General features: G+C 34.3%; 1 protein-coding gene across 44 annotated transcripts in view; it reads left to right on the top strand.

Annotated features, from left to right (window-relative positions):
- Positions 1-22227, top strand: part of PTPRD (protein tyrosine phosphatase receptor type D) — a 1155761-nt gene that overhangs the window by 860625 nt on the left and 272909 nt on the right. For all 44 annotated transcript variants that reach the window (XM_077790475.1, XM_077790477.1, XM_031507373.2 and 41 more), the window contains one exon: positions 572-739. In XM_077790475.1, the coding sequence (XP_077646601.1) occupies positions 655-739 (85 nt within the window). In that variant the 5' untranslated portion in view covers positions 572-654. The remainder of the gene's footprint in view (positions 1-571; positions 740-22227) is intronic.

Genomic DNA, 22227 nt, shown 5'->3' with positions numbered 1-22227 from the left:
AGATCTCAGCCCTTTATTCAGCGCCAGATTTCTGGTTTAGTATTAGGCATAATTCAGATATGTGCAAGAAATCACAACAGGAATTTCAACCTTTGAAAGTTACTGAACAATGCAATATGTTAATAATACGTTGTGAAGTAAATTTTGTGGTGTTATTCTTACTAGATGCCAAGGCATCAACTCCCTGTTGGCATATGGATTTGTTATGGATATCTAAGCTGCTCTGATTACCTTCTTGCAACATGAGTTCCAGTGATGTCTTAAGCCTCATCATACCAGTTTCTTTGGTTTAGGACATGCTGTAGTTCTAACTAAAGGTTCAGGATGTGATAGTTGTTTGATTATGTGGTAAAGATACAATAAGAAATGTGTTCTAACAGTGCTAACATATACTGTGTCTTGGATCTTCTTGCATATACCAGTAGCTTGATATTAATTATGCTTCTTTCTGCTTTACCCTTTTGTCTTCTAAAATACTTTTGCCTCAAATTGTGAATGCATTAAAAAAAAAAAAAAGAGAAAATAAAAACTCTGGTCTCTTTTAGCTAATTGCATTTTTATCTTTTCACAGGCTCTGAAAATACTTCATCTGAAATTTCAGACTGGACAGACTCGCAGTGGCTTCTAAGCCAGTGAGAACAAGGCTGCCAAAGCATGCTGGTGCCAAACTGTCGGATGATGCACGTAGTCAGGCCAGTGGTGGTTCTTCTGTGCTTGCTGCTCTATGCTGATGCTGAAAGTAAGCTTATTCTTCATTTATGCTTAGCTCTCAGCCATCATGAATAGTTTTGTTTTCAGCTGGTCATTACTATGGGTTTCAGAATGAGTTTCCTTTTGAATGATTCTTCAAAAAATTTGAGGTCCTCTCTAGATCACAGCAAGTATTTGAAAAAGATTATTTATGCAACTTACTGTTTCTTCTTCTTAGTACCACTTTTCTTAAGCGAGGAGTGGTTCATGTAAGATGGTGGAAACCACTGTCACAGTTACACAGTCAAAACTAAAACCAACCTTGCTTATCAGACATTGGTCAAATACCTTAAAGACATCTGTCATTCTTTGTATATTTCTGTCTTAACTTTGATGGAAAAAAAAATATATCTCCCTCCCAATTAATATTCAGTTCAATTAAAATTCCTGTCCCTTTGTAAGTGCTGCAACAGCTGTTCTAATGTATTATTTCCGACAGCTGTCTCAGAGTACAGTATCCAAACAAATCAAGCAGAACTGACAACTTAGTGGCTGGCCTAAACATGTGACAATTCAGTGAGGAAAGGCACCTATGTTTACTTGTACTGAGGGGAAACTGCTGGGGTTTGGTCAATTAGGTTATCTATTAATGGAAAGATAATATCTTCTTTGTAATTAGGAAATCATTAGGTCTGCCTTGTTTACATGTGTTCCTTCTCCCAGCTGCCCTTTGGCTTCTTCCAGAAGTAATGTGCAAATGAGAAAAGCCATTTGCTTTCCACCTGTTGATCTGCAGGTTTACTACAAGCTGATTTTAACACTGACTATAAGCTGACTGCTAACATTCACTTCATTGAGGGATATTTTCCTATTTTTCTACTAGTTCCTGACTCTATGCAGACACATGACCAATCAATAAATTTGTTTCAGCTCTGTCTTTGGAAGACTTCCATGTTTTTTCACACATGTGTTAAATTAAATAGAAACACAGAGTAATAGAATCAGCTTCAGTAAGGCTGGATGAATCAGTTTTCAATAAACATACAGAAGAGTTCTTCATCACCCCACTTATCACCTGCACTCCACGTATACAGAGTCACAGCAGTAAAAGAGATACCAGCATTTTTGAGTTTCGTGCATAATAAGTTTTCCTTCTTTTAAATGCAGATATGTGAAAGTGAAGTAAATGGAGGAAAAAGGACAAAACATACATATTTGTTGCGTACTGACAGCTGAGATTCTTTGGCCCCTTTCCAGTTAGATAATGACCAGCTGGGATGATTGTGTCTAAGGTGAAGCCAAGGACATTTTAACACTTTAGCCAGCAAATAATTAATTGGGAAGTGGGCCCATGTGTTGGACACTTTGTGGTATTCCACCTATTTTAAAAGTTGTAAGAAGCACAAAGATTAGCTTTTTGAGGCAGTTTCTCTCGGAATGAAATCATGATTGTTAAGTATTTAATATGCACCATCTTTTAAGTTGCTTAAATATTTATATACATATATGCAAATGTTATACATTATATGATATTAATTAAATATCATATGTGTGTCATATATATGTTTATTTGACTCCACTTAATATTGCATTTATATTGTGAATGTTAAGTTAATGTATTTCTAGTTTACTAATTTCTTTGAAGGTGTAGTCACACTTTCATCTTACACACAGTACTTTATTTGGGACATACACTGAATCTCCACAGACATAGTTATTTTATGGCCTGGGTGAGACAGTACAGCATCCATGAGCCTTGCGTATGCAGAAACACAGAAATGTGTGTCTTTGTCCAGGATTAGCCCTCCATGCCTGAAGAAAAGTTCCTGTTGTGCTGGAGTTGCTCTGCCCTCTGCTCTTGCACATACTCTTGCTCCTGTTTTGTCTTGCTCTTTCTAGAAGAGCCCCACACCCTACTTTGACCTAGTGCTTTTCTTGAAATTCTTCACAAAGAGTGGCAGGAGCATATTACTTCATTTTAATGGGAAGAGGGCACACAAGGTGAGACAAAGGGAACAAAAAGATTTGTTGTTTTTTTCTCTGTCACCCTGTAAAGGCCGCGCTTTCCTTTTTTCTTGCCATTACTCTCCTGTTGCTAAGATCAAGGCACTGCAGAAGAGAAGGTATATCTAAACATTGACACTAGCTTTCTAGAGTAGTTGCAAATGAGTAAAGAACTCATGCTCTTCCAGTCTCACTGTCAAATCACTGTGAGTGGGACTAGTATCACCAAGTAGCAAGCCAGTTTAATGCTACTGAACTGGTTTCCAATGGTAGTCCTTAGTACTTTTGGTTTACATACAACCTTCACAGTTGAGAGAGGGAGGGGATGAGATACTTTTTTTCGCTTCATCATTCTGGAAGACCCCACACTCCGAAATGTGTTGGCGGGGGCTGATAAACATACTGTGTCAACAAGTATATGTGCAAACCAGATTTGATTCTTACTCTTAATCCAGAAACTAAATTTACGCTTGACTGAGAAAAGTAAATACAATTGAAAAGTGGCAAAACTACCTTTACTGTTTTTACCTTTTGATGTTAGTAATATGATGTGATGCTTTTAAATACAAGAAGTGAAAAAAATCTCAAGAGTTATGAGTATTTTTAGATGTCTTCTTTTATGTTTGGTATTTGTAGGATCCATACAGTAAGAAAGGAAAGAAAGTACTTGTTCATTAGTACTTGCTCACTGGGGAGCAGTAGTCTGCTAGTCTACAGTGGGTTTTTTTGGGTGGACTGTTCACAGTGGCTCACCACATCTACTGAGATATTAGTAATATAGCTTTGTTTGTCATAAGAAAAGAACTGGGTTTTTTCTTGTTTCTTTAAATGAACTGACAGAACAGTAACTATCCAGAAACTTTATGCAGGTTCATCTGTTTAATAACAAGATGCATATATGTTTTAGAGACTCCTACATAACATATTTCTTTAAAAACTATCAAATATATTATGTGTTTCTGACCTTGCCAAGGGTGACTGAGCTTACTGAACCACTGAGCTCAAAGAAAGATAGGAAATATAAATTCCTTATAAAGTGTTATTCCTGGTCTTTCCTATTATTCCAATTTTTGAAAAATAGGAGTTTAACTTGTATTAGTAGAATCAAATATTTTTCTGCAGATAGTCTGCATTCTGCTTTTTAGTAATTGAGTTGATTCTTGTGTGTCCTGTTCCTTTTCCACACTGAGAAAGCCCTGGCCACACCAGCATTTCAAAATTCTCTGCTGTGTTAACTGCTACATTAATTCTCTGCAGTAACTTTGGCTGTTTAGTGCTCTTCCTTCCTTCTTGGTTACATAGCTTCTGCTCTGACATTTTTCTTCTGTTACTTCTTTGGAGAAGCTGTTTCAGAAAAGAAGCAAAAATTTTCTCTTCCTTCAGCAGAAGTGTTTGCAGCTTACTGTAAAAAGGCAAACAGAAATACTTACTAAAAACATGGCATTTGCTGTATACTGCTTCTATTCCCAATTGTTTGAAATGTGAATAATGCTTAGCTTGTTCTTTGGCTTCTAATGCATATTGTGACAGTTACCATCATGCAGGGAACCACTGTACCATCATATCATCATCTCTAGGCCAGGATCAGTTCTGACAGGAGAGTGATTATTTATAACAGATGTTGGGGTAATTGAGACAAATTCTTGTTTAGCAGGATGTAAAGACAGTAATTTATTATTGGTGAAACCATTTTTTCCCTCTATATTTTGTTTCCACTTTTTAAACAGTTTTGCTTTTTAGGGAATATGTGTGTTTTTCCCTGCTAATGCTACTTTTTCTCTAAAAAAACTTCTTATGTGCTTCAACTATCTGAAACACATTCAGAGTCCACACTGAATTTTCTTCTCTCTAAGCACTTGTCTTTAAGACTAAACTACCAACAGATCTTTCAACGTAATTAAATTACAGAAAGCAGTTATGTTATAGTAAGTCTTACAAATGGACATACATGGTTCACAGCAAACACATCCACTGTTCCAGAATGAGTTCATAAACACTATATGCAGTGAAACCCAATCTGGAAAAATTATTTACTTTTTTGTGCATGTACCTTTGATAGTTAGTGAATTTTTTTCAGAGTACATTATATTTACATTCAAACGCTGATATATTTTAACAGGTAATTTCAATTAATTGCTTTCAAGTATGGGCAGTGACAAAAAATTTAAAAATAAAATATTTCTGTTCTTTATTGGTAATTTTTTACAGTATCATTTGTCTTTATATTGGTGCTGATAGCATGCGCCATATGTAAGATACAGCCCTTTGGTTATATTGCACTTTGTTTTTTTTAAATAATGGTGATTCAAGAGAGTTGAACTATAAGCTTGGGATTTTTTTAAGTGGAAAAAAGGCTTCCAATTTTCTTTCTTTTTTTTCCCAAGAATTTTGATAGCCTCTCTTCAGCTCAACACTAGGACATTTTTCAGTTGCTTTGATGAAAATTAGTACATACTGTTGAAAGAGTAATTTTATGTTGGACTTGTTAAATATGATATTACATATATCAAGTAAATCACCCATCAGTTAAAGTTTTAGTTTTAGGGGAAAGTGGGGCAGTTAGTTGTACCAAACCATTCTAGATGCATTCATTTTGCTCTACAGCAAAGTGATGGCTTTGGAATAAATGTGATGGTTGAGATTAAGAGTCAGAGAAAATGAAAATATTATGTGATCATTCCTGACATAATGATTTAGCTACAGAAACTACAGGTGATTAAACTCTTTGCATGAGCCCGGGTTTATCCAATCCTTATTTTTCAAATCCTTACACTGATGCAAATTTGAATAATTTAGTTCCAGTGGTAGCTATAACTACCACCACCATATCTGTTTAACCTGGTGTAAATTATCAATAGGAAAATTGTGAGCTGCTTGGGGAATAATTCTTTTCAGTTTAAATAATTGTTATTAATGTGTGTTTTGCTTAAATCTAAATCTGTACATAAGGAAGCATTTTGAAATGTAATATGAACAGAAATTTGTGTGTATTTTGTTAAGTGTAGATTCAGAATTCAATCATCAACAAATTGAAGCATATTACAGAATGGTTCTTCTGAACATTTTTCTGTCTGCATCTCTGGTGCTCTGGAAGATTGTTGCTGTGTCTCTTTCAGAGCTGTTCAGTGCTGTTTCCAGAACTGTTGTTACTGCAGGTAGCTGTAAACCCCTACCTCCCTAAAGCAGAGCACTGAACAGAGCTGAGTGGCAAGCTTGGGAATATGAGAAGCTGTAGCAACTTTGCCTGTGTCTGACTGTGGTGGCAGTGAAGTTCCCCAAGTTAAAAAAAGCCTTTATCTTTTGAAAATTTTTGAGTATGTATAAAACCAGACTCAGAAAATTCACAGTCTCAAATCTTCCCAGACACCCAAAAATCTAGATATGAGAACTGTATGTTAATGGCCTTACAGAGTTGGACAAACCCACATGATTTAGATTAATGTTATCTGTTAACAGCAAGTGTTTCTGGAGAAACTACAGTATGGGTAGTTATCTCACTGTGTAATTCCCTGCAGCATCAGTAATGACCACTGGCAGATAAAGGAATGTGAGTCATTAATATTCCTGTGTCAGAATTGGCAGTGAATTCCAGTGTGTCTGCTAGATTGCTTAAGAACATGTCTGCGTACTTCAAAAGTTTATGAGAGGTACATATCATAATTTCAATATAGGAAGGCTCTTAGGGAAAAAGGAAGAAGAAACACTGGTACAGAAATTTCAGAATTTTTTTTAGGTTATTTCACACAGCACAACAAATGCTGTGGTATTTTACAGTATTTTTATCCCATGTCTGACGCTTAACCCTTACTGGCTGAAATGGAGGTAAAATTTGAGTAGCAGCATTTGTTTCAGTAGTGAATTTCTGACAACATCTTTAGAAAATGAAAAATACCTGAATGTGCGTAGAAAGGTCACCATTCACTTTTGTGCACCTTATCTTTCAGTAAACTCCCTCCCCTCAAAATAACATATGGATAGAATGATTCTGGCTCAATCAGTGTCTGCTTGAAGCCACATTTGTCCAAAATAATTAGGGAAATATTTTTTATTTAATAATTTTAAATTCTTGTTAATATAAACAGTATTTTAAACAAATTTTTGATGATAGATTAACATGAAAATTGCTAATTTATTTTCACTTCCTTCTAAAGGAAGTTTTGTGGAGCACAAAGTTACACCTTGACTTTAAATTGCTGTAAAATAGGTTTAAATATCAAGTTGAGTACAGATTGCTACTGTGGCTTTTACTGAATTACAGAAAACTGTAAGGTACGTGCTATGAAAAAATTGAATGTAGAATTTTGTCTGTTGATTGCAAACTTCATGTTATATAAATGAGGAGAATATATTGATAACGGACAATTAAAATGTCTTTTAATAAACATAAAATTACTAATAAACATAAAATTGAAAAAGTGTGGCACATGGTCATTTAAGTTTACAAGAAATTCTGGGACATGTCTGTAAACACTTTGGACATAGTCTTGCTGTGTAAAGTAGTAGCAAAGAACAATTTCATAACACATTCTCAAATTCCTACAAAACATAAATTATGAAAGCCTTTTCCCAACAAGGCTGTTTTCATGAAGAGAATTCAATAGAAGTTTAAAATTTTTTCTGTTGGGATGTAAATTCTTCATCTGTATGGCTTTGTGAAATCTAAGTGGGTGGAGTTCCATTCTAGTTACTCCTAAGGAACTGATTTTTAATTTTCTTTGTAAAGCTTTCTGTGCTTTCTACTTCAGTACCAGAATGGAAGAGACCTTCTAGTGCTGTTGATTTTCTTTTAATACATGGAATTGTGAAGAAGGAAGCAGAAACAATAAGGGAAATTGATAAGAAATTTATTTTGGTAGTGAGAGATAATTAGGTATGGCCATTTCCAGGAAAGCTCCACCTGTGTTGTTTTTTTGATCAAAGAATATCACTTACACTCCAGTATGTAAAATAATTGTAGAGAATTTGGGCAGGTGATATCTGGACTGAACAGAGAAATAGTAAATTGGTCTTCTGTTCTAGTAAAAAAGCACACCTTTTACCAGCAACAAAGAATGCATAGTATCTCTAAATGTAAGGATTTTGAAAATAAACAAAGATTTTTTTGTGTGAAAGATTCTTGATGTTAAGATGAGGTTGTAGGGTCCAAAATTTTTGATTGAAAAGCAAAGGTAGAATGAATGTGAATAAAAAGGTAAATTAACCTTACAGATAAGGGCATAGTGAGGCCAGTAATGCAATGAAGTGTGTTAGTGTTTCCTGACAAACTGGAGAAAATGCAGGAGGAGAAAAACAGAGATTCAGGAGTAGGAAAATGTTTTTATCATCTTTGTTAATAAGTTTTTTTATAAAACTGAAGGCTTATTTCTACTGTTGGATACATATTTTCTTCTCAGAATGTAGCAATTCTAATAGAGGGCTTTGCTCAATGAATTTGAGTTTAATGGCAATTAGTGGCTGATTGTGGTCAATTCCATTGTATCTATTGAAACAGTGTGCTTAAATGTCAGTTTTCTGCTATATATCTGAATATTCTGAGTGTCAGATTTTATGCATTTCATAGAGAGTACACAAGGTACTAGACTTATTACAGAAGTGACAAAGAGAATCCATTTGTTTCTTTTTTTAAAACGTAAAAATCATAGTTTTAAACTTATGAGAAAATCTACATCGGGAATTAGGAAGAGGAAGAAATCACTGGAAATGGTATAAACCTTAGTGTGCATCTTGCATGCTAGAATACAGGCTGACACACCTGTGTCAAGAAAACACAACTGAGTTACATAAAATGCTTTCAGTGACAGCTAAAATGGTCCACAGGATGGACCATGATAGCTGCCATGTGAGAAGAGTCTGAGGAGGCTGAGACTCAGTTTTGAGAGTTGCAGAAGTGGGTTGTGAGGATTATGGCTAAGGTCTGCAAAAATATGGGGGCAGAGGAGGGAATGAAAACAGAATGGGTTTCCACCAACCCAATAATAATAGAACTGTAGAGTTTGGGGATTTTAGTAGGAGAGTTATTAAAAGCAGGTAAAAAATGGAAATTACTGTTTATTTTTGTGGAGGCAGATAATATTTATAGTTATAAAGAACTTCAAAAATCCATGTACAGGAGGTCTATAAATTAATACTAAAAGAACAAACAGAATGCCATTGTTAATGTAGTTATGCATATGAAGTGAATGGACCTCAAAAATTGCCCAGGCTAATGTGCCCATATATGGCATGTTCTCTTGACATGGAGACATGATAGCAGATAACAAGACTTAGTGTGTCCTAATAAGGCATTTGCTGTAATATTATAGTCAGAAATACATATAGTTTCAACATGCATTTTGCATTGTGTTTGTTAACACTAACTTTTCCATAAAATCTTATTTGGAGATTCTTGTATCACACTATATCACAATTATATCAAAATTATTATATCTATATATAATAACATATTATATAGGAGGTGAAATTGGAGGCTGTGGCAAGCATTTAAGCAAATACAGTTTATAATTTTGGAAGATTACTGCAATAGTGTTACTGATAGCAGAGCTCACATATAAACAGCTCTGTGTTTATGTGTTTTTGTGTATGTTGATTTGGGGCAGGAGATACAAGGATTAATTATTTTACAGGATGTGTTATAAAGCTTTCAATTCACAGATGAAGTACATTAATGGAAAATCCTAGTTACATTTTTTCCTCTTTTGTAAAGTTTCATCTACAGACATTCTTAATGTGAAGAACTGTAACATGTTCACTGACCTTTTTTAATATCTGTGGTCTGATGAAAGTGACTTAAAGGTTGTAGCATCTAAAGATGTATGCATTCTAAAAACTGGAGGTGAACTGGAACTCAGAAAGGTCCCACAACATTTTAGGAAGATGACACTGTATCTACTCTTAAGTACAGGGTTTGAAATCAAATGGATACAGATTCCCTTAAAAGTATTTACAATATATAGTTGGTTTAAAAATTAAATATCTCATAGAAATTATTTTTTTAAATTTGGCAATTTTATGGCCAAATAATTTGGCAATACACTAATTGAAGATACATTTGTTACTAAAGATGTGTTAAAATTTTAAGCTAATGAAACATGATTCTCTTGGATTGATTATTTGCATTTTATGTAGCAGCGCAGAGTTATTTTTTATCAAAAATTGTAGATTTCTAAAAGCATTACAGTGAAATGAAGTGCTTTGGTGACTCAAAAGTATGAATGTGGATAACATGAGTATGTTAAAATAGCTTTTAGATTTACATGAAAAATCTAAGGGATTTTCCCAGGCAGAAAGTCTCTAGAAAACTTTTCTCAGCTATACACCATTTGACAGCAGCTCAGTATCCACACAGAGCAGGAGCTCATTTGGTGTCTTGAGAACCTTGACACAATTAATATTTGATCTCAATTTAGCTAGGTTATGTATAAACAGTTTTGAGAAACCTGATCATTAATCCTCCTGGATTTTTTGTGCATAAAGTATAGGATATGATTTTTTTTTTTAAAGGAGCATTTATTCTCAAAGATATATAACTTTAAATACTAATAAATTCATTTCCAGTATTTGTTCAATTTTTTGTTTTTTTTATTTACTTCTGAAGAAATGCAAATGTATGAATGGAGACTAAACAGAATTTTTAGCTACACTTGGTCTTGAATTTGTTTATTTGGTTTTGAAATGCCGAATTTGGATAGAATTGGTGGATTTTATTTATATAAAAATATTAAAACTTCTAGCCAAATTATTCTCAGATCCCCAAGCACAGCAAAATTTGTTTACCTTTTCCACAGCTAGAAAAATGCACCTTTTGTTTTTTCTTCAGTATAGTATAAACTGGTATTTTTATATGGGTTTCTCTCTAAGATGTGCACGTAAGTGAGAATTCATTGATTTCTTTGTTAATTAATGCTCATTGCTGCCACTGGGCAGATCTTCTAAGTCTTTAGCATCTGATTTGTTTTTTTTGTGTGTGCATCTTTTTCCTTATCTATGAGTGCATGGCTCAGTGTCTAATTGCAAAATACATTTTAACCTTGGGGGAAAAGATACACTACTCAGAGCCTGAAGATCAAGAGTTTGTATTTCTTTGATGTTAATAGATCTGTCATGTCTTTTCACTTTACAAAGAAAGCATTTTGAAGAATCAGTGAGAATAAAAAGGGGTCTTTTATGTAGGACAACCAAATCTACACCCCTCAGTTTTTAGTGTGACAGTGTGTGGCCCTTGCAATTATTCTATTATCAAGACAGTTTTTTCTAATTCCACATTAGTATTTTCTTTCTGGTTTAGTGCTTGCTTCTTAGGTTGTGAACAAAAGATAAAACTGCAACTGTAAGTCATCAGAACTCATTGAGCTATAGATACCTTGAAACAGTAAGGACTAATAGCTCATTGTGCATATCTCAGTCTCAAACATCATATTTGCTAGGCATCTCATTGTAGGTGAGAGAAGGGTCTATACTGAGACTGACAGATTCAAAGGAATATTGCATTTTATATTTTTTTTTCCACCGGAGTCATCCAGGTATCCTAGCCAAAGCTGACTTTCAGGAGATAAATTAGTAATCCTAATTTGTAGTGCCTAATCAAATATATTTAGACATTACAGGTAAATTTTCATAAATTTTCAGTTGTTTTTGTTTGTTTGTTTGGGTGTTTGTTTGTTTGTTTGTTTGTTTTTAGGGGGTTTTATTTAGGGAAAAGATGTTACAAAAGTAGTTAGGTACGCCTTGCCTTTTTATATACTTTTTATTTCCTGCCCTTGCTAGGTAATATTAGGTAATAGGGCAGGAAATACACAATTACAAAGAAAGCTGTTGTCTCTGACTATATAGTATTGCTACAGGCACTGAGATCTCAATGGTATCCCAAAGATTGATGGTTTTAGAAAGCTACTGAATTTTTTTTTAAGAAATATTCAGAAAAATAAGAAGGTAACATTTTATACACTATTCTGATTCAATTTTATTCAAATGTTTGAGATTGAAGTTTTAGAAAAAATCTTAAGCTCTGTGAAAAATATTTTCTTGGTATTAATTTCTGATTGCAACACTAATGTTTCCTTTAAGATAAATAAATTATGCTACTATGCATTCTGGAGAGGAATTTGTATTTCTCTAATAATTTCTTTAATCTTTAGAATGCTTACATGTACAGAAAAGACATTTAACATAAAAATGATGTAAAGGTGGATAAGAAATTAAATCACAAATACGATTTAACTGTAAATTGGATTTTAGGGTAATTTAAGTCTCACTACTGGAGTATTTATCTTTAAATGCTTCTAATTTAAAAGCTTTTAAAGGAGTGTGCAGAATTTCTCCAATAGTTAATGTATTTTCCTTTTTCTGCCAAAATACCCTAAGTAGCACAAAGTTAGCAGAATTCATGGTCTAAAAATAGTGTTTATTCTCCAATAGTCTTTGTTTATCACAACCTGAGTACCCAGCTCCAAATCCTGGGACCTTTAGGGCAACAATTGTCCTTACACCTTCTCTGCTAGGTGAGTTACCTCTTATGGTCTGTGGCCCAGTTTTCTTCAGGCAAAGCTGGAGTGCATTCTGACTGGTGTTGGCAGGATGGGAGGGTTTTCTGCTTTGAGAAGTCATGCTTTTTCCTGTCAGGAAGTATTCTTTAGCTGGTCTGAGTGGGATGCAGAGGGATTGCTCTGCACTTGCTAAGACCAGCAGCATGCCAGGCCTAAACTTCATAATTACATGTTCTTTGGCACCAGAGGGTGCCTAATTTTTCAGCTGTGCTGTGAATAATGAAATAATTCATATTTTCTGTATTATTCATTTACCATTTGTGTCTTTTCCTATGTATCCATTTTCCCCTGCAGCTCTCTTTATCTTTCCTCATGCTAGCTTCCCCCCTTCTCTCTTAATGTCAAAAATACGCACCAGTTTTCATAAGCGTCCTTGGAATCTGGTCCAGAAATGCTGTCAGTCATGCATCACTAAGTAGAAACAAAGCAGGAGCAGCCATGTGGAAATAATAGACTGAAAAATTCATCAAAGAAATTTCATGTGAATTGCAGAAACTCATTAGATGTCAGTAAAGAAGTGTAACCTAATGTTTAAGCTGTAGCAACTTTGTTTTCCTTGTATTCAAATGGACATGCTTTCTCACTGTATCTCTGATTTTTGGTATTTTACTTGACCAAAATGTTTCCAAAAAAATCACAAAGATCCTTTCAATAGTACCTGTCTCGTACAATCAAACAAGCAGTCAGACCGACAAGATTTATTATCTGCTGATCTTTCAGTACTTTCAATGAAGAAAAGGTAACCAATGATTAATGACATAAAACAGAAGCCAAACTCTAATTTTCTATCTTTCAAGACTATACAGACCTTCTCAAAAGAGACAGTAATTGTGCACAGGTATGCTGCTTTTTAAAAAATGACATTCCATCTCTGAAAAGAATTTTAAGAATTGTCATTTTGTTAAAATGCACCATATTACTCCAATTTACTAGATGGTGGGATCCATAGAGTTGCTATTCTGGCAGTTTTCTAAATACTTTCATTTTAATTCAACATCTACGTTTCATTGATTTGGCTGCAATTTTTCTCATACTGAAGTAGAACTGCCTTCATACAAACTACCTGTATAAAAAAATATAGTTCTCAGGATCCTAGCCTATAAGCTGTGAATTTTGAAAAAACCCTGTTTTTTGTATTGTAGTCTTACTGTTGTTTATGATCTTAATTAGTCTCAGTAATTAAATCATTACATGATTGGCACTTACCCCTTACTAACAAACAGTAAAGCTTAGTGCTTTCTTTCTTGATCCCCTGAGACCTGCTATTTCAGTTCTTCATGCAACTCTTCATTTGTTGTGTTTGCATTGTCAAAAGGCATGAAATCAGTGCACAGCACTGCAGCACAAACAGCACTCGGAAGGGGTTAACCTAGCCTGTTCTTTGTGCTTTCAGGAGAACTGCATCTTATGTGTGTCACCTCAGTGAAAAATGAAAGACAATATAAAGCTGACTATAGTTAATTAATGCTGGACAATGAACCACGTAACTCAAGTTTGTTGTAGAGATCTCACTGACTTTTTAAACAATTATTTTTCATTGCATATGGTTTTTGTAGGATTCTTTTGTGGCTGTGTATTTCAATGAAATTATTTTGGGTAAAGGATGGTTAATATTTTGTCTTAATGATACCAGGTTGGACATTGACCTGTCCTTATTCTTAGTTGTAATGCTATGTCTGCATGCCAATTTCAAAAATGTGAATTTGTTTCTAGTAATTTAATCAGCTGGTACTTCAGTAGTGAATACTGCATCAGCTAATATACTAAATGAGCTAGTATTGCTTAAATTACTCTTCAGCTCATGCTGATCAGCTAAAATGGAATCAAAAGAGAGATCTTAAAACTACATCATTGGTAGTGGCTGATTTCTCAGGCTTATGTGACAGTTGGCAATTGTATTTCAAGAAAACTACCTAGGATACTAGGAAAAATTCCTTCACCAAGAGTTGTGAAGCACTCTAACAGGCTGCCTAGGGAAGTGGTTAAGCCATCATCCTTGGAAGTATTTAAAAGATGTAGTTGTGATGCTTAAGAATATGTTATATGGTGGACTTGGCAGTGTTGGATTAATTGTTGGTCTCACTTTTCTTAAGTGTCTTTTTCAATCTAGATGATTCTATGATTTGATCCTGGAAACTTCTATGTAAATCACTTATTTCTAAAATTCTAACAAGTGCTCCATTAATCGGTGTCTGATTATTCATAGTAACCTTTTTCTTTTGCATTTCATCAGTAATTCACTTGTATGTACTTGAGGTTGACATTCATGCTTGGGTTCATTAGGAAAACAAAATGAAAATAGAGAATATCTTAAATTTGTGTCACTACATAAGGTATTTTATCAAAACTTTTCACAAGATAATGATTCAAGGGACCTGGGCATGATGGAGACATGGGCTTACAGGAACCTCATGAGGTTGGAGGGAGGGAAGTGGCATGCCTTTTATCTGGGAAGGAACAACCCTTGGCACACTGGAAGCTGACCAGCTGAAGAAACAGCCTGACAGAAAAGTTCAGGGAGTTCTGGTTCATCAAAAGTTGACCATAAATCAATGATGTGTCCTTGCAGTTAGGAAGGCCAACATTTTTCAGGAATGAGGTGATCCTTCTCTTTCACTCAGACATGGTCAGGTGCATCTGGACTGCTGGGTTCAGCATTAGGCTCCTCAGTAGAAGAGAAACAGGACATGCTGGAGTGAGTTCATTGAAGGCCCACAAAGGCAGTGCTGGAATTAAAATAGTGTCATACAAAGAGGAATTGAGAGCTGGGACAGCTTGGCCCGATTCAAGAAGGCTGAGTCAGATTTTACCTGTGAACATATAAATATACCTGAGGTAGAGTGTGAGGAGCACAGGTGAAGATACGAAAGCTGCAGTCTTCTCAGAGAACTCTTAATTGACAGCCCCAGAGGCCCATGAAGTTCTGTTTAAAATAAGACATTTCTATAATTGTTACTGGTTACTCTGTTATTATTACTGCTATTATTCCAGGACTAACTGAGCACTGGAATAGGTCAAAAGTGTTTGTGTCCCTATTTTTGGAGACACTTAAGACTGAACAAAGCATGACTGGAGGAACTTCTGTAGCTGACCCAGGTCTCAGCCAGGTTCTGGACTAGGCACTCTCGAGTTTTGATGTGCCCCTAATAATTTTTTTGTTGTGTTTCTACTATTGGCTATGGAAGTAAAGTTTTTTTAAGCCTACTAATTTTATAAAAATGGGTATAAGAATGTGATACCTTATACTATAAAAAATAATGTATTTCCATAATCCAACAAAGAATGAGAGAAAAATTGGCAGATTAATAATGGATTAGATTTCTTTTGCATAAAAAAGTGAACATCACAGTATTCACAATGGAAAACAAACCCAAAACCTGAAGATGTTAACACAGCTATATGCAATCATGAGGGAAGAAAACAAGTAGGAGAGATAGGTAGCATACAAAACCAGTCTGTCCTTTCAAATTCTACATGCTGTAGTTTTATGCTACTTATAGCAAAGAATTGTGTGATTGAGGTCTATGAAACCTAATATTTATTTCCACTGAAGATTTCATCTCTCTTTTCATAAATATACTTTTAGTTGTCTATATAATAAATGTTTTTAAGTGGGTGGATGAAATGCTGCACAAATGAAATCAGTTGGAAAAATCCTGTTTAAAATACAATGTACAGGACTTGCATCTTCCTCTAAATTTACACTGTGTGAAATGCTCCATCAGAGTTCCAGAGGCAGTAAGTAAATCATTGGCAAATGAATTTAGTATATTTAAAATAAAAGTTATAAAATTAACTAGATAACATTAAAAAATAAGACTATTGCACATGCTCAGTACAAATAAGTTTTTAACTCAGTACAATACTAAGTTTTTAACTAGGTTATTGGAACTCCATTGAATCAAATGCCTACCATGTAAACAGTGTTGAAAACCTACAGATTAAAACATTGGTATTGCTTATTATGTAACTTCAGTAAATGTGAGTTCATTTGGACTTGTTCAAATAGTGGGGGGAGGAAAGGAAAGTGAGTGTATATTTTCCTACTGAATGTCAGGGATTCATATTTCTGCTTTTTTTTTTACTCTCCTGACTTTCTAATGATGTTCGTAACAGAGGAAAGGGTAATATTTAAAGATGGATAACAGCACTGAATTATTCTAGTTGCACAGCATTCTGAAAAAAAAAATTGCTTAAAGTGAGTTGAAGGAAAACTTTAAGTTTCTATTACTTTGTATCAAGAAGCATAACCAGCCAGTGAAGGGAGGTTATTCTCACCTTGTGCTCCATTCTTGCAAGACCCTCTCAAAAGAGTACTGTGTCCAGCTCTGTGGCCCCCAACATTAGCAGAATGTAGATTTGTTGGAATGAGTCTACAGGAGGGCCACAGTGGTGGTTAGAGGGCTGGGACAGCTCTTTTCTGAAGACAGACTGAGACAGCAGTTGGGACTATTCACCCTGGAGAAGAGAAGGTTTTGGGGGGACCTTTGAGCACTTTCTGGTACCTAAGAGAGACCTACAGAATGGCTGGAAAGTGAGTTTTTACAAGTGCGTGTAGTGACAGGACGAGGAATAATGGCTTTCAGCTGAAAGAGGGTGGATTTACAATAGACCTTGGGAAGAAATTCTGTATTGTGATGGTGCAGAGGCACTGGAACAGGTTGCCCAAAGAAGTTGTGGAAGTTGCATCCCTGACAGTGTTCAAGGCCAGGCTGGGTGGGTTTCTGAAAAATCTGGTCTGGTGGAAGGTGTGCCTTCCCATGACAGGGGGTTTGAAACTTGATGATCTTTGAGGTTCTTTCCAACCCAAACCATGCTATGGTTCTTTGTTGATGTCAAATGTATATAATTGTTAGTCATAAAATATTTCGTTTTTTCATCTGTTCACTCTTAGATCTAATTGCTAGTTTCTTTTCAATAATGAGTGAGAAGCCCAGTGGTGACCAAAGATTTGTAATACAAGGCATTACCTCTTTCAGTGGTTGAAAATCATAAAAGTACATCTCAATGCATCTTGACCTCTAGTGTGCAGTGAAGTAGTGTAATTTAATAATTCCGTTTGTGAAGAGATTAAGTAATTATAAGAAATGGAATTTAAGTACAGCAAAGTGATAAGGAAACTACATAATGATGGTGAAAACAGTTATAAAATGAAAAAAAACTCCGTTCTTTTGATTGCTATAGGCTGGCTATTTTCCTTTGCCTTAAGGTATTGCAGGCTGATCATGAAGAAATGTGAATATTTGTATTTTCTTTTTGAGTGACATAATTCCATAGGTGGAAATACATATTGTGCTACAATACTGAAATAAATATTGTGCTACAATACTGATACTGTTCTCTTGCATTTAATTATTCATCAGTTAAATGTCACACAAACAGATGGAAAAAAAAAAGAGAAGGTAAATGTAGGTAGTTTAGACTAATTGAAATGACAGATTGGATAACAAAAGATTTGAAAGCCTCGACTATTCCTTCTGGTGAAAATAGTAATCCTGTGGTGTTCCTTACAATACAAATTCATCTTTGAATAGGAACTGAGGTTCAATGGTATAATGTTTCCAAATAGTGACTAATCAGCTACTGCTGCTGCCTTGGCCTTTTCTTTAAATAAAAAAGAAAAGGGCAGATGCATTTTTCTGTTCCTCTGGTATAGAAGTTGATGGATATCCAGAGTACAAAAGAAAGTGTTTCTGTAAAATTCTTGTAATTAAAAAAAAAGAGTGATTTGCACTAGAATTTTGGATATCAGTGAAGAATACTAGTGGAAAATAAAGGATTAAGATAAGCTCAAAAGGTATGAAAAAGTCTCAAAAATTGATAGTTATAAGGAAATTGTCAGATTAAGTTAGAAATACAAATTTTACAAATATATGTAAGATTAATGTAGAGAAATTAATGTTTTTTATATCTGTTGCAACCTGTTTTTGAAATATAGCATACTTGTACTGAGGAATAAGTGTGCAAAGGGTGTTCAGTTTAATTACCATTATGGCTAGAGGCCATTAAAAAAGGAGCTCAAATGCAGACCAGATATAATATTAAACACCCTTCTATATACTAAATGAGTGCTAAAATCATATTTATTAGGTTAATATCTATACAATATCTTTATAATTTAAGAACTCTTTTCCTTTAGGAAAGGGAAGGCTTTTAGCAACTTGAAGGATAGTTTACTATTCTAATGGATATGTCTTTAATGTAGTTTTTATGTCTATGAAAGCATGTAGATTATACAGATAGACTTATACCATTTGAATTCACAGCAATTTTAGAAATATATATGGTATCAATTACTCTCCTGCTATGCAATAGTGTAAGTCAATACAGCCAGATTTGTGTATATGTTAGTAACAATAGAAACCACCAAATTTCACGTAGGTTTATTTTCTACTTTACCTCATGGTATGGCAATCTCAGTATTGATGGTATTCTAGAATAACTTTCTTCAGAGCTTTTGGTTTACTTAATATTCAAAGTATATGAATTCTGTTTCTTTTGAAAAACATTTTTCTAAAACTAATACAATGACATCTTATCACAATAATAGTTAGAAATCACTAAGTGAAATACATTCTTTGTTGCAATACTTATGCTTGTTATTCATTGTATCCTCCTGGCATCTGCTTCAGCTACTTTTCTAAGTAAAGAATAGGATTAAATGAATTATAAATAAGGCATTGTGATTGAAAGTTAATCTGAATGTTGAAAATACTTCAGAAAAGTATTCAGCAAATAAATACAGTGATAGAACTCGAGAAATGTAGTAATATTGTAGCATCCTGTCTTTCAGTTTCCTCAGTATATAAACACTTTGTATTATTTTCAGGTTTATTTAGAAGTTTGATACAACTTCTGCCATGACTACCTTTTCCCCTTTTTGTTAAAATTTCCTTGGGATTAGGACAAATGTCTTTGAAAGAGCTTCTTCTCTTTCCAAATATGGGTTCTCTAACAAGTATGGGTTAGTAACCTCCAAGTGCAGCTGTTCAGCATCTGTCTTACAGACACAGAGCTATACTGATAGGTTTCATAAAGAAGCTGAGGGATCTATTTACAGCTTGTTTCAATTTCATTTCATTAGACATTCACTGATTGACTTATTGATTGGACATTAAATTATTGTTCCAACTTAATAAATAAATTAATTTATAGATATTCTGAGAGGCCTAAGTCATGCAAGAACATGGCAGAATAACATTTTCAAGTAATACTATAGTAAGTGAAACTTTGGTGTGAAATAAGGTATTCTGCTGTTCATCAGCAACCTATGTTATATTTTAGGCATACAGTGATAAATTTAAAAATAATAATACATTTTTAAATTTAAAATGCTGTATTTGCATAATAAAATGTCTTAACTATTGTAATGATATAAACATTCTTGATAGGTAGTATCTTTTATAGAATAGATAAATTTTTATTTTCACTATCAGGTCATGCGGACACTTTTGATAGTGACAATTGCGTGACTTGTCTTGATAGCATTTCTCATCTCTCAGCCTGGAGCATAATTTTTTGTGCATTCAGTTAGGATTTCTCTTTCACTTTTGTGCCACCTCCCCCCTGCCTTTAACACAGTGTCTTATTGTCTGAGTCCTCACATAAGTGATTTTCTTCCTTTTGCCATATTGTGGAGTACATATGTCAGTGCTGCAAGACATCACAGAATGAAAAGGTTGTCAAGCAGTAGTTATACCAGATAGTGCATGCAGCATTTTCTTTTTGTTTTCCATCATCCGTATTACTTCCTTGCATTTGAGATATAACAACTGTAACTGTCTTCACTTAGTTTATTTATCTTTCTGGTTTTGCCCTATAACATGGGTTTGGACCAATGGCAAGTTGGAGAAATAACCCTGGTGGTTGGAATTCCCCTGTAGTGGTATGCATTCCTTAGTTTTGTAGTTTTGGACACCAACCCAGACTGCATGAAATAATTAACATTATAATTAAGAAAATTATTCAGCCTGTGGAAGTAAGGTCCTCTATTTCTACCCCTTTATTTTCAGCTGGGTTACCAATCTGCTAGAATTCTGTGGGTCAAGATTCGCTTAGAAATGAAGTAAGGTCCAGAACAATAACTATTGGAAAAGATACTTAGTAGGCACTCAAGGCTTATGTAAATCATCTGGCATTTGCTTCTTTTCCAGTTCCCTTCTAAAGGCTGCTCATATCAATCAACATCAGATGAATATAAGCAGTGAAAAAATTTACCTTATAGATACACCTATATAATAACACTTAGAACAGAATTACACTAAATTTGATTTTAAACTATGCATATATATAAAGAAAAATACCCAGTGATACAGAGAGAAACCAGAATCTATTCTGTGAGTTTTATTTATGAAACTGATGTAGGATTTTTAGATAAAAAAGACAACTTGACACATACATATATTAGTTGAAGTAATCTAATTTTTTTTCTCCTTTTATTATTATTTGCCCCTTTTTATTACAAAAGTTGTTTGTTTGTTTGTTTTTGTTGCTTGCATCTTTTTGGGAGACTGAGACAGCATTTACCTTGTAAAGTCTATATTTTTGCAAGATTATTATTCTAATAAGTATTCAAAGAGTGGATTTTCTAAAGCATATGAAAAGTGGATGCCCAGTTCCCATTGAATTTTACCAGGCACTAGGAGTTTAAAACTCCATAGAGACTGATCAGGTAAATTAAAATCACTGACAGAATCAGTAGCTGAACATGAAATCAAATGAGTATCTATTCTGTTTGGATTATATGCTCTAGTTTGTCATGGGGCATTTTTCCATTTCTCATAGTTTTGAAAAGGCAGATGTTCTGCAAATGGAATCTCAAAAGGAAGTTTATAGGACATGAATGTGAAAGTGGTAGCTGTTATGCTATAGAGGGGTAAAATTAGCCTATTTCAACACTGGAATAAATCTCTTACAGAGCTCTAAACCTTTGAAGTTCATCATGAATTAGTTTTTGAAATGAATCATTTGATAACTAATATTATTTCTAAATTATAGGATTAGGGTTAATGTATAGCCTACACTTAGCTTCATTCAGTTCATAACACAATTGTTATTTTAACCTTGTAGATGCAGCCAGTAAAACATTGCAAAAGGGGGAAATGAAGGAAAAAAGGGCACTTTGGAGTTTTCTCTATCACATTACATCTGCATAAAAAAATTTAATCAGCACTATTGAATGATTAATGAAAAGGAGAGTGGCAGCCACCCACCCAGAAACTCATCTGCCTTTGAAAAGATTTAATTTAGGTGTTGGTGGCTCTCTGTTACAGTTCCTGATTTTCCTGACGTTGCATTGTTCCACTGGTCCCTTCCCTCTGAAGAATTTTTGCACATTTATTTTTTTTCTTCTTAAGATGTGCAAAATTCTAAATGTTTGCATGCTTCTAGTTGAAAGATACCCAGAAGGATCCTAAGGGATGAACAGCTACTTAAGATGGCAAATAGATTATTGTCCTGAAAATGGTAAATTGATAAGTTGGTTTCCTTTGAGAGTTAGTTGTTTGTAACCAATTGGGCTGTGCCTTATAACTCTGCTTATCGTTTGAATAACCTTCTTCTTCTTTTGTGTTTACACACTGGTCTCTTTGTTCTCCTTTCCAAAGTACTTATCAGTAGAAGTGAGCCTTTATTTTTGTAGGCTTATTGAGTCTTCTCTGAAACACACAATCTCTTTTTCTTACCATGGTACACCTTATCTCTGTGTTTTCCATATGGAGTGCACTTTGTTGCCCATGGATAACTGCAATCTGTGTAAGCTGTAGGATGTAATATTGTCAAATAATACAATATTTTTTTTATATCATTAGCGTTAGTTTGTCTCCAACTCTGTGAGGAAAGTGTATACATATTCTTTCCAGAAACTTCTTAGACTTTGAATTAACTGCATTTCTCTGGCTTTTCATAATTTCATGATTAATTAATATGTATATATGTGTATTTTTGATGCATATAATATGTACCCTTTGCAGTTGTCTTTAAGCACTTTACC

The sequence above is a fragment of the Lonchura striata genome, chromosome Z (assembly GCF_046129695.1).
Source record: "Lonchura striata isolate bLonStr1 chromosome Z, bLonStr1.mat, whole genome shotgun sequence".
NCBI classification, from domain to species: Eukaryota; Metazoa; Chordata; class Aves; order Passeriformes; family Estrildidae; genus Lonchura; species Lonchura striata.
Note: the sequence above shows the minus strand (reverse complement) of the source record. Positions and strands in the feature narration are given on the sequence as shown.